The 13502-nt window shown below is 43.6% G+C and overlaps 1 protein-coding gene across 1 annotated transcript in view; it reads right to left on the minus strand.

Moving 5' to 3' along the window:
* SYN2 (synapsin II) overlaps positions 1–8036 on the minus strand; it is a 184130-nt gene extending 176094 nt beyond the window's left edge. The window contains exon 1 of the mRNA XM_025375457.1: positions 7462–8036. Within this exon, the coding sequence (XP_025231242.1) occupies positions 7462–7844 (383 nt within the window). The 5' untranslated portion in view covers positions 7845–8036. The remainder of the gene's footprint in view (positions 1–7461) is intronic.
* Between the last annotated feature and the right edge of the window lie 5466 nt (positions 8037–13502).

Consider the following 13502-nt stretch of genomic DNA (forward strand, 5'->3'; position numbering starts at 1 on the left):
TTTTGCCTAAAAATATTCTGAAAGCAATGTTCTAGGCTTTGATTGGACAGGGAAACAAATACAGGCACCACCTTTTAAAGGCTTTCTGTGTATTTCTCTCTTCCTTCATTTTCCTCTGTAGCCATCCTTCCTTAATTAGTCACAAGTAAAACTGAAGGAGAGCTATTTTAGAATTTACTTATTAAATAAAGGTTTATGTGGCCCTGTCCCTAATTATTAAATATAGCTGAGTTAATGGGTAATGCTTTTGTCATTAAAAAAAACTAAGTTATATTGCCTTTTGAAAAACACAAAAGAAAGCCTTTGATGATACTGTCTTTGAGCCAGTGGCTCTCAATTAAAAAACAACAAAAAGAAGATTCCTCATCCCAGAAGTGTGCAAAATAAACAATCAGTTGCATAACAAAATTTTGAGAACTCAAAAAAGGAACCAAGGTAGATCAGATACCTGCAGCTGGAAACAGGGAAAGATGCAACAGTAACTACTAGTATGGCTCTTTAGCTTTTACAAAATGCTTTTATGGTACCTTATTTTATTTAATTATCACAATAGTGGTATCAGAAATACATAATGTTATCTCCACTTTACAGGTAAGGAAACTAATTTTTGTCTGTTATTCTAGAACCTTGAACAGTGCCTGATATATATAGTAGACCCCCAGTGGAAATTTGTCAAATAGATGGGGGAAAGGCTCAAGGAGATTATGTAACTCTGATAAGGCCATATGGTTAACAGTGGAGCCAGATCTCAATTCGAAGTCTTTTGACCCTCAATCCTGTATCTTCGCATTGTTTCATGCTGCCGAAAAGGAAAGAAGGGCAGGGTGATGGAATCTAATCTATTTTACAATCTTACATGAACTGGTTAAAATTTCTGAAATGCCTGCTGTCAAGCAACGAACACCAAGGCCCATATACATCCTCCTATTCTTAGTCATGCAGCACGGACATCCTTAGAGTTCAGGGATCTGTGGTACCTGCTCATTTTATTCTCTCCATAGGTCACTGCCCTATTAAAAACTACATCTTCCTGCTGTATTGAAGCAATGTCTGCAGAACAGAAAAGTCTTCTAGATCATCCTCTCCTTTCTCTAAAGAGATACCGTAGCCTTCTGATACCCAATTGCTTCTATGTGGGAAGCTAAAAAAAATTAGGTAACAATTATTTTCTTATAAAAAAGGCAATTTCTCTTGCAAAAGATTTTCCACAATTCATTTAAATAGTAAGCGCCCCACTGCTTTTGAAATTATTCAATTTACAAAAACTCAATATACACAGCTTTTTCAGGATCATATCCACCACCTAGAGTGAAGTCATGGTTAAATGCCATAGCCTCAAGACAGAGTTGCATCTTGGTTTTTCTGTGTGTTTATTAGTGGCACTCCCACTACGTGTACACCTGTAAATCCTGTAAGACCTTCTGCAAGCTTATCAGGTGGCATTGTCATCTTTTGTTTTAGATTCCCACATAGATTTAGCCACAAGTCCCAATTCCCATCATTGATGAGGAAATACACACAGCAGGCATCACAGGATTAGCCTCTTTTTTCACGATAACATATGGTAGCAATACTGTAACAAGGAGGTACTGAATAAAGACCATTCAAAGGTGAGCTTTTCATTCCAGGAAATGTTTAGTCATTTATTGACATATGTCTGCGCTTCCAAAGGTTTACAGGCATTACCATATAGAAAAAAATTAGAGCTAATGCTTTTAAAAGAAAATGGTACAAAAACTGAACCATGGAAATAATATAGTGCTGGAAAGGATCTTGGAGAATATATTTAAATCCTCTCGTTTGACAAATTTTAGAAAATCAAAGTCCAAAGATGCAAAGTGGTTTATTTAAGAATACATGGTGGCACATTTTAATGGAACATTTCTAACTACAATATCTTCATTCCCCAGGATAACCTATCTCTGTGTCCCCATAGCACCCTATGCATACTAATTACCATACAATATTAAAATCCTCTTTAAATGCCTGTCTTCCTCCATTGGACTGGAAGATTCCAATAGACAAGGCCAGTGTTTAAGTCATCCTTACATCCCTTGTAAATTTGAGGGAAAGGTATGCACATCCGGAAAACTTCCTATTAAGGCCTCCATTCCTTTTTGCTTAGCAAGATATTAAAAAGAACAAGGTTATTACAGACCTGAACTTGGGTACAGAAAGACAGTAAGCAAGCAACCTTAGGTAGACAGGAGTGCTAACGTAAAAATGGGTTCCTGAAAGGAAGGTCAGCATCACCGCACAGTCCTACCAACTTTATTAGACTGTTGGATTTTGATGATGAGGTCTCCAAGAGTCTTCTTCAACCATTTTATTTTATTTATTTTTTTGGAGATGGAGTCTTGCTCTGTTGCTCAGGCGGGAGTGCAGTGGTGCGATCTCGGCTCACCACAACCTCTATCTCTCTGGTTCTCCTGCCTCAGTCTCCCGAATAGCTGGGACTACAGGCACACACTGCAACAACCAACTAATTTTTTGTATTTTAGTAGAGATGGGGTTTCACTGTGTTGCTGGTCTTGAACTCCTGAGCTCAGGCAACCCGTCTGCCTCAGCTTCCCAAAGTGCTAGGATTACAGGTGTAAGCCACCAGGCCCAGCCTTCTTCAACCATTTTAGAATGAACTTTGCTGAAACAACAATAACACAAATGAACACAAACAAGGAATAGTGTAATTGTTGGTGTGGCTAATAGTGTGAGCGTGCTTACATGGTCTTTTTAAGCACTTACAGCTCCATGATGAGTCTTCAAAAGAAGCCAACACAAAAGTATTTTTCAGGAGAAAAAGAATTTGAGAAATCTCCTAAAAGAGTGACTTAAGAGTAAAAAGAAATTTGAGTTGGAGTCAGATGTGAGTTTTAGTTCCCATTCTTTCACTAACTTCTTATTTGACCTTGGGCAAAGCATTCCATTTCTCTAGGCTAGATGATGATTCAGGATCCTTCAAGTTTAAATGCTATGATTATGAGATTAAAAGTCCCCACCAGTCCTTGAGATAGTAAGGGATGGAAAAATATAAAAGTTAAAGGTAGAAAATAGTAAAAATGGAGGGATACTGTGGTAGAGTGGGGGGGGGGGGAACCACGGTAGAGAGATTAAAGTTCTAGATTCTAGTTCTGGTTCTGCCATTAGCTAACTGAGTAACCTTGAACAAGCCATGTCCCCTCTCGAGATCAAGATTTCCCCATTTATAAAGTAACTCAGATGATCTTTCAGCTCTAATATCTGAGAATTCTAAAGGACAAGCAACTGCTGCTATGAACAATCAAATTCTGTGCAATCAGTATATTTAGGTTAGAAATAAGACACTTAAAGTATTAAACAAAGAAGCCCCAAACTTTGAGTGTTCTTTCAAGTTCAAATTCAAGTATTTTTTAGAGCCACTCACAAGCACTAGTTCAAGCAGACTGTTATACTTTGAATTCCTCTATTCTTGATGAAATGCTCAAAGGCTGGCTAGAAAAGAATGGAGATAGGTACACCTAGATAATCCAGCATTAATTCAGTCTCTTCATTGTCTCCTTCTTTTCTGCTGTTGTACTTTCCTTATGCTATCCACTGCCTGGACTGAGACAAACCTATCTCTTTTGATTCCAATTCTTCAGAGCTCAGTTAAAACCTCACTTCTTCTGAGAAACCTTCCATTCCCACTCTAGCCCAGATCCATCACTTAACTCTCAAACTTCTGCAGTATTACATTGCTATGTAAAGAGTAAATGAGATTGGCACAGAGCTTATTACATCTGGCATGTGTTGTTCAATAAATGACAGTAGTTGGTGTTACTGCCACACCCTTAGCACTAATGGTATATCCTTTAGCTAAGTGCATCTAACATTTAATGTGATTATGAATCACCTGGGGATCTTATTCAAATGCAAATTCTGACTTAGTAGGTGTGAGGTGGGACCTGAGATTCTGCAGTTCAAAATGCTCCTAGTTGATGCCAGTGCTGTTGATCCAAAGGCCCAAGGGTTACTTTTTAGTAAAATTTTTTTTAAAGTATTTATCTTATCTACCTATCTGGACAGTAAGCTCTTAGACGGCAGATACTGTGTCTCATTTTTCTTAGCAAATATCCCCTGGACAAAGAAGGTGCTTCATAAATATCTGTTGACTTATATCTGCAGTCTAGACACTCAAGAGTACCTGTGCTATAGTGAATCAAACACTGAAACATCATGCCAGAATGAAAAGCTCACTTGATCACTGGGGTCAGAATCTCCAGAACAGAGGCAGGACAGAATCTGAGAGAAAACTTACCCCTTCACTAGTGAGAGTATAACACACAGAAGAAACAACATAAACACCTGTTCCTTGCTTAAGCACAATCATCAAAGTGCAATCTTAATTGCATTTCAAATTTAGCCATGAACCTTAAAAGAGGACATTTTCTGGCAATATTTTAAAAACACTAATAACAAATAATAAGGTATATAAAGAGCTTGATTTCATTTTTTTAATGGCACAGATAAATTTTTCAATAATCTTTTAGTGTGCAATTAATCTAAAGATCTCAAAAACAACCAGTGAAAACCTTTCCAGCAAAAGAAAAACATCTTCCAATTTTCCCATCAACCTGGTCAGTGGTGGGGTCTCCAACTGCTCACAATAACAATGATAGAAATTCAAAGGAAACTGTGGTGTATTAAGGATGCTGAGAGGCTGCTTATTTTAAGCCCTTCTTTTACATCCCTTGTTATTTAAATGCTGTTCAAACCCTTTTTATTTTAGCATTCTATAATTCAGAGGGGACCAATATTCTAAGTTCTACTGAGACTACACTCTGACTTCCTATTCCAGCACCAGGAAAATAATATAGGGCATATACGATATCACTCATTGAATACTATCTAGGTAGCTTAAACTGTGAGACAATTTTACTAAAATCAGCCTTCAGTGCAAACATCACCTGTGTAAGTCACTGCGTTTGTCATGGTATGCACCTGCTCCTTAACTCATAGAGACTTTTCAATAAAACCACTCATCAATATTTAACTGAGATGTTTTTGACAAATTTAGGCCCATGTTAGAAGAGCAATTCTGGGAATTGTTATTAAGCACAGAAACACAGGAACACAGAACTACTGTCAAGAACTAGACTTGAACTGGGCTTATGAGTTTTAATAAATCAATGTTATTACTTCAGAGAAAATAGGAAAACAGTTGGGAGTCAGCCCATAGGAAAGTGGCTTCTATGACTTCCATCAGGGGCTTCTAGTCTCCAGGGCAAGGCAAATTCTCTAGTTTATGCCAAATAGTCTTCCTAGAGAATACTATCGAAAGAGAGTTTCAAATCTTAAGCTACAGAAGCCTTTATAACTAAACAGAAATCTGCAGCAGCTTCATTATACCCATACAAATGAGTATCAGTACCTATCTATAGATACGTAACCGGCAATAAGACTCAAAACAAGTGCCTTTAATAGGATAAGAAATCAGGACAAGGTGCAGAAGAGTCAGATTCCCGCATAGAAAAATAAAGCACGAATGTCATTCTCATTTCTCCTCCTCCTTTTCTTGGCCTTTCTTCAAGACTCATCTTTTGTGAAGCTTTCTCCAGTAACTCTGGCTCTCACTAACCACTCCATTTGTTGACTGCCTGAAACACTAGTCTCAACCAGTAATTCTAGATTTCTTTTTAACTGTTTCATGTATCCACTTTGTGTCCCAAATTTGAGTGAGTTCTCTTAAAAGGCCCCCACACTGCCTAGAGGGAGCTTGTTATTAATATTGCTAATAATAATAGTGAGGCAACATAACACAGTGGAATGAAAGCAGTGGAGTCAAACAGGCCTAAGTTCAAATCCTGCTTCTACCACTTGCTGGCTATATGATTGTAAACATACTACTTACCTTTCCTAAGCCTCAGTTTTGTGGAGAAAATGCAATGAGATATCATGCTGAGAGTACAGCGTTTGGCATATAATGGATGCTCTGACTGAGCACCTTTACTAGCTTGGTTACCTTCCCTTCCTCCTTAATAAGCACTTGTTGATATGAACTGAGTCAGAGTAATTCTCCTAAGGAGGGCTGCCAGTGGCACTATCATATGCATTTACACTTTCCCCATTACCCTCTTCCATGTGCCTTTGTCATTTCCTGGCAAAAGTCCTTTCGGATTTTCTACTCTACTCTCTTGAAAAGGCCATCCACATAAGTCACCCAAGCATCTCCACATCTGCATCTCATTTCCACCACACCCACACGCCAGCACTCCCTCCCTCTGGATCTCCCAGAGAATGCTAGAGAGAGAAAGAGGTGAAGCAGCCAAAAGAGGAAATGGAGAGAAATAGCTCTGTGGTCTCTCTGTGCTCCCGTCCTGGTAAGAACACTCAGGTCCAGTCTCCAACCTCAACCCCTGTGAGAAAAAAACAAACAAAACCCTTGCTCATATTCCTGGAGAAAAGGCACCCCCAGATTTCTGGCCTCTTCATTTCTCCAAGCCCTTCACCTGTCAATTTCACCATCCCACCATTCCCTAGGTTAACTATAAAATAGAGCCGCTTTTAACTAATTTGTCTTAAGTGGACCTCATTCGTACTTTTACCAACCAGCAGCCTTCACCATTCTAAGTTGGAAACATGCTACCTATCCCTTTAAAAGAAAAAAAAAAAATTCTTGAAGTTTCCCATCTACTACATTAAGGCAGGTCTCCTTTTATTTGTGCCTCTTTAATGATCCATAATATTTTACCAAGGTCTTCATCTTTCTGCTAGAAAAAGCCACCATTCACTTCCACACACACCCCCCGCCCCGCGCCACGCACATTTCAGAAAAACAAGCAATCAAAAAAAAAAAAAAACCACACGTCCCCTCCATGCTGCACAAAATACAACAATTTTATTATTCATAAAGAGACTTCAGCCATGTCCGGGGAACAAGCCCGTGTACACCTGGGCCACCACATCTGTGATTTCATCAACCTGATGTCAATACTTGATATCAGCCTTCATGGGTCCACGTTAAAAAAACCCACCACCACCCTCTCCCTCCAAAATACCAATTTCCACTCCAAATTCACTCCGTGCTTCATGAAGTTAAACCTTTTACTTTAAACCCTAAATGTTCCTTCAGCCACCTGGGACTATTTCACCTCAGATTTTATGTGTCTAAGCTGACAAGTCTGTCCCCTCGTCTCCCCCCCCAAAAAAATTATTTCCTAAGAGCCTTTCCTGTTGCATAAAGTAGCTCCTTCTTGTATGTGACCCGGGGGACCCGGGGCAATCGAGGGGTATTTTAGCTTAGGGTTCGCCTTTCCGGGCTGATGGATGTCCTCCCTCACCACGCAAATGCGCGCGCGCTCAGCCCCCACCTCCTCCCAGCGGGACCTCAGGGACCCTCCTTTTTATTGGTCTGAAACCTTTCCTCGGCGACCTGGGACCATCCTCTCCTGGCCTGCGGCTGCCGGCGGATCCCGACCCCCGAGGGCGGCGGCGCCCGGCACCTACCAGTCGGCGTGCGGCTCGTCGACCACCAGCAGCACCTTGGCCTTCCTGGCAGCGGCGGGCGCGGGCGCGGGCGCGTCCACCAGGCCAGCCGAGGCGGCCGTCTGCTTCACAGCTTGGGACAGCGAGCTGAAGAAGCTGCTGCCCACCGACGGCGTCGGCGCGGGCTGCGGCGCGGGCTGCGGCACGGGCGCCGAGGCGGGCGGCGGCCTTCGCTCCGGGCCCGGCGAGGCGGTCGGGGGCGCAGCCGAGGCCGAGGCCGCGCCCGGGCCGGGGGGCGGCGGCGGCTGCTGGGGCTCGGGCCGCTGCAGGTCGGTCATGTAGCCGTTGGGCAGGTTGGCGATGAAGCTGCTGTCCGACAGCCGGCGCCGCAGGAAGTTCATCATCTGGCTTGACGGGCTGGGGGCGCGCGGGGCTACGGGGTCCGGCGGCGCGGAGGGAGAGCGAGGGCGGAAGGCGAGGCTGAGGCGGCTGAGGCAGCGGCTTTGGCAGCAGAGACTCTGCCCCCGGCGCCAGACCCCGCAGACAGCCGCGGCCGACTGGGCCAGGCAAGCCGGGCGGCGCGAGGCTCGCTGAGAGGGAGCGGGCGGGGAAGGGGCGGGGCCAGAGATAGCCCCCGCCCCGCGCCGCAGAGGCGGCCCCGCCCCCCTCACGGAGGGCACCTAACCGCCTGTCTGGCGACTCTCGGGGCTTGCAGGAGGGGGCGACCCAGGCCTCCTGCAAGCTAAGCGTGACTATGCGGGGAGGGTGTGGGAGCCAGGCCTTCTCCCCAGGGGAAGGAAAAGGAACCAGAGTCCCCACCATCTTTTTGGTTAGAGAGAAAAAGAGCCGTGTCCCAGCTGAGATAGAGGCGAAGGAAACCGACCCCACTCCCTTTGGAAAGATAAGAGGTGTCAGCCTCCCTACGCGGAGGTGAGAACGAAAGGAGTCATCTCAATCACGCGCGCACACACGCACACATGCACGAACACCCTGTAGTGAGAAGGAAAAGAACCACCTCCTTTCCCAACGCTGGGGAGAAAGGTGTCATCTCCCCAGCCCCCAGAAGAGGGGGAAGGGAATAATCCGCTCTTACTAACACACACACACACACCCTATGGTGAGACAAAAAAAGAAATACCTCTTCTAGGGAGGAAGACAGCCTCCTTACTCCAAGGAAAGGGGAGAAACAGATCCTCTCTACTCTGTCATGGAAGGAGGGGGATCCCCCAACCCCGCTGTTTCTTTCCTAGCATGCATTGGTGCATCCAGTGCCATACCAAGAAGCACATGTCTTCAAGATCTTTCTTTCTCTTTGTTTTTTCCATTTTATTCGTTGCCTTGACCTCTGTGAAGACATTTCTGATGGCCACCTTCCCATGTGCACTCTCTAAATCTTGCATGACTCTTGGACCTTTGGTTTTCGTCTCTTATAGATATACTTTCCCTTGTGTTGTAATGGAGCAGGACACTGCAGATACACTTTGCAGGAGACCACCCTAGGTGATATGTGACCCTGGATCAGTAACCCCTGTGAGCCTCTCTCCTTGGCTGATAAAAGGGAATAGGTAACCCTTTTCAGAGTTGTTACCTGGAGTAAATGAGATCATGTATGTAAAGCATCTGGTACACAGCAGTAGGTATCCTAGTAGTGGTGCCTGAATTCTTTTTTGAATTGGTTCAAAGTAAGTATGTACTGGGCTGAATGGAGTCAGGGAGTGGCTTGTCACTAATATTGGGCGGGCAGTTCTTGCTTCCTACATCCCAGCTGGCACTCAACTCATGGCCTAGAGATACACAATCCAGCTTTGAGCCAGTGCTATCAGAGAGGTCTCCCAGTCAACTACAATAACACAGTGGTCTTCCTATCTACTACGTGCCTGGCACAGTGGCAGGAGCTGGAAAGGCTGAAATGAGTGGGAAGTGGCTCTTGTCTATTGCAAGTTCACGATCTAATTGGGCTGGGGGGTGGGGGGAGGATAGACGCAGGAACCACATAAGATGTGAGAAATGCTATCATACAGTTGGGCAAAGAGGTTTAGGAGGACTAAGGAGGGAGGGACTCGTTCTGCCTCTGAGGCTTAGGAAGGTCTCTCAGAGGAGGTAACATTTGAGGTGGATCTTGAGGCAGCTGTGTTTACCAGTAGAAAAGTGACGAAGGCAGGCAGGCAGGCAGACAGAGAAGGCATGGAGAAGGTATGCAAGTTGTTGGCTCCTCCAGGAAGCCTTTCCTGAATCCTCCAGGGCAGGCTAAGTGTTCCATATCCTGTGCTTGGCTTTGTCATAGACCCCAAAGAAACTATCGTACAATATTCTGGTGACTAGAATGTAAGCTTTTCTAGGACAGGATTATGTCTCAGTTATCTCTGGGCTCCACACCAAACACAGGACCTGGCATGTAATGAGGACTCGGTTGTTTGAGAATTGAACTGTAATCTTACCCAACTCGGTTTTTGTGTCTATTGGAGAATAAAACTGGTAAGTCACTAATAACATAATTAAATGAACTTAATTATTGCCCTTCTTTAAAAAATTTTTTTTGAGATGGAGTTTCGCTCTTATTGCCCAGGCTGGAGTGCAATGGCACAATCTCGGCTCACCACAACCACCACCTCCCAGGTTCAAGCGTTTCTCCTGCCTCAGTCTCCTGAGTAGCTGGGATTACATGCATGCGCCACCATGCCCGGTTAATTTTGTATTTTTAGTAGAGATGGGGTTTCTGCATGTTGGTCAGGCTTGTCTCAAACTCCCTACCTCAGGTGATCCGCCTGCCTCAGCCTCCCAAAGTGCTGGGATTACAGGTATGAGCCACCATGTCCAGCCATCAAAGGCATGTATCTCTAATGGAGGGTTTCAAACACTGTGTCACTTCAATTTTGGGGGTGATAGGTTTCTTAAAACAATATTTTGCTAAGTAATTTCCCCAACCATTAAACTTATAGTATATGTATATATTTTTAAAATCAACCAATTAACAGACATGTTTTCATGCCTAATACATACAAGGCATTACGCTAGGGATGGGAGGGTAAAGGAGATTCAAGGATGAATAAAACCCAAGTTCTTAAGAAGACAGCTCATAAACATGTGAACACATAACTAGCAATAGCATAGAAGCCTGTGAGTGACCTGAAAGTGGAGCAGGCAGTGAGTGTTAAAGGAGCCAGAGGAAGAAGAGATCTCAGGGAAAGGAATTTTCACAGAGAAAGAAAGGCTCAGGCCTTATAAAACGGGCAGAATTCTGACAGGCAGGAAAGAGTGAATGGACAAGGCAACCAAGATAAAAGGGATAGCCAGAGCAAAAGCTATCCCTTTAAACTTCTTCAGTCTCCTCCTTGAAGGCAAAAACCTTGTCTGTGTTGTTTCTCACTGTCTTCCTTGAGCCTTCCATGGCACTGCTGTATGCATTCTAGTGTTCGCAGGGGTGGCTCTGAGAGGCTGTACTTATGCATATGTTGATGTTGCTAGTGTCTATCCAGCTTCTCTTTTTAGATTGCAAGCCCCTCAAGGTGAGGGATTCTGTCTTCTGATTTTCTCAGAATGATCTACAAAGCCTCTAATACGTAGTAAGTGACCCAGTTGTGGGAGCTAGATCAGAATGTTCTCTAAAATGTTATTTTAGAGCCCTTCATAGAAACCATGGAGGCCCACAAGATCATTTAAAAATGTTTATCAAATATTCCACTAATTTATTACATTGTTTTCTGGTAGGTTTTAATAAGAATATTATTCTTGTGGAAGAACAGACTGTTTTCTTATAATTGGGCATAAATGGTCATTGATCAGTTGTGTCTGATCAGAAGTTTTCATTAGTTAGTACAACTGTAAATCACATCTGCTTAAATCAGTATCTTCCGGCTTGCAGTGAGTCCTCGCCAAGAAGTGTTTTTGCATGCTGCAGAAACATGCAGTGCATCGTGTCTTATGATAAATGGGCTGTAATGGCAATCTTTCCCTTATCCTTACCTGTGGATCTGGGTTCCCGATGCAGGTAGAACATAGCACTATTACTCTATCTATGCTGTACCTTTTACCTGGAATATGAAGGGAGAACTGGATTTGGACTCAAAAATGTCTACAAAATATGAAAATTTCTACCTATCTCCCTCTTGAGACCAACCAGCATTTTCCCATCATCTCCAGGTAGAAGGCATTTCTCCCAGAGCAATCTGTGAAGGGGGTCTCTCCCACCTTTCTTCATCCCTCAGTGACTGACTTAGCCAGCTGTGAGAATCTCAGCAGTCTCCTCCAGTTCTAGAAGCCCAGGACTCTTTGAGGTCTTTCCTTTGTAATCTTTATCTTGCCACTGAATTTTGAACACAATTAAGCATCTGGCAACTGCAGATGAAAGAATCCGGCTAAAATCAAGAACCAATTTAAATGCTTTATCACCTGATTTTTCTCTTCCCTTGAGCAACAGTGCAGCTGAGATAGCTCACAGAGAGACAGGCTGGGTACATGACTGAGGAGCAATTTTGTCTCTGTAGGCAGAGCTCAGAAACCTAGCTCAAAGGAAAGCCTGGTGCCTGGAGCCACTTGGCAAAATGCTTGTTGTCTGGGTTTCCTCCCAAACAAGAAGGGAAACCATGATATCCTTGGCTCCTGCTCACTACCCAGGGTCAGGGAGCCCATTTAGACTCACCTACTCTAGAGGAAAGCAGAAATAATCTGGAAATCAGAAATTGTGCATCCTAGTCCTGCTCCATCACTAATTGGCATTGCAATTTTCCACAGGTTGCTCTGGTCTCTGGGCCTCATATGCAAATGGGCCTCATATGCAAATGGAAGTCTGCCTGACTTGGGCCTCTCATAAAACAATCCAGAAAGCACTTTGAAAGGGACAAAGCAGTACCAGAAGAGACATCATTATTGCCTTCTACACCATCTTGTTACCTGTCATTTTAGAGACCCTGATGATGAGAGTTTGTCATCTGCATTTAGATGGTCCTTCTTGACAATGCTGATAGCAGCCTGTAGATACCTTCTTCTACCTCTGTATAGAGTCAGCAGAGGACAACTATGCCCTGACATTAACTCTCAAAAGGTGGTCTTGTCAGCTGGGCCAGTTTGCTAAAATTAGAAATCAAACAAATATAAGTTCAATTCCCCATAAATATGGCTCATGTTAACTGTGTGACTTTGAGCGAGTCATTTTTAGTCTTAGTTTCCTCATTTGTAAAAGAATGATGATAATTATCATAACTATCTTGAAGGACTATTGGACTAAAGAAGATCAATTATATGAGTGTATTTTATAAGCTGTAAAGGCCTGTGCAAATGTTAGCTATTAATATTTCTGCCTCCCAGGGAACCACAGAGCTCACTACCACTACAACTAAAATACAAAGAAGGATTCTCCCCACACACACTTATCCCAACACTAAACACCCAAGAGAATTCAGACAGGCGTGAGTTTGACCCTCTTGCAGGGACTGTCAGGCTTAGTCATACTTGCTAAAATAAATGCAACAACCACTTCAATGAATGGCTTCTACCTTCCTGGGTGACCTTGAACAAGGCATTTTACTTTTCTCTCCTAGCTTCCATTATCTGGCCTGGAAAATGAAGCAGAGGGAGATGAGCTAGGTGATCCCCAAGGTCTAGTGTTGCCAGATTCTCTGGGAAGAGCCCCCCAGGGGGAAATGAGCACCTGATATCACCAGACTGAACCAGGGAATACAGGGGCAGCCTCTGTGGAACAAACACTGAACACTGGCAGATGGTTTTGGGGAGAGAGAGAGAGAGAGAGAGAGAGAGAGAGAAACAGAGAAACAGGGGTGCCCAAGAGAAGCATGGGTGACGTGAATTTTAATTCCAAGTCTACTGTGACTTAAGGGAGTCAGAAATGGTCCCCTTGCCAAGTCACTATTTTTCCGACATTGTTGAGACACAGTAAGAACTGCAGCTGATTAGATGCTGACCACATCCCATAAACTGCCCATGTGCTGATTTAATCCCCCACGAGGGAGATGTTACATATCCCCTTTTTACCAGTGAAGCAATTTAGACTCAGAGAGGTGACACGAACTAACGTAAGATCTTAGAACTAAAAAGTTGCAGATCTA

This window comes from Theropithecus gelada, chromosome 2 (assembly GCF_003255815.1).
Source record: "Theropithecus gelada isolate Dixy chromosome 2, Tgel_1.0, whole genome shotgun sequence".
Lineage (NCBI taxonomy): Eukaryota > Metazoa > Chordata > Mammalia > Primates > Cercopithecidae > Theropithecus > Theropithecus gelada.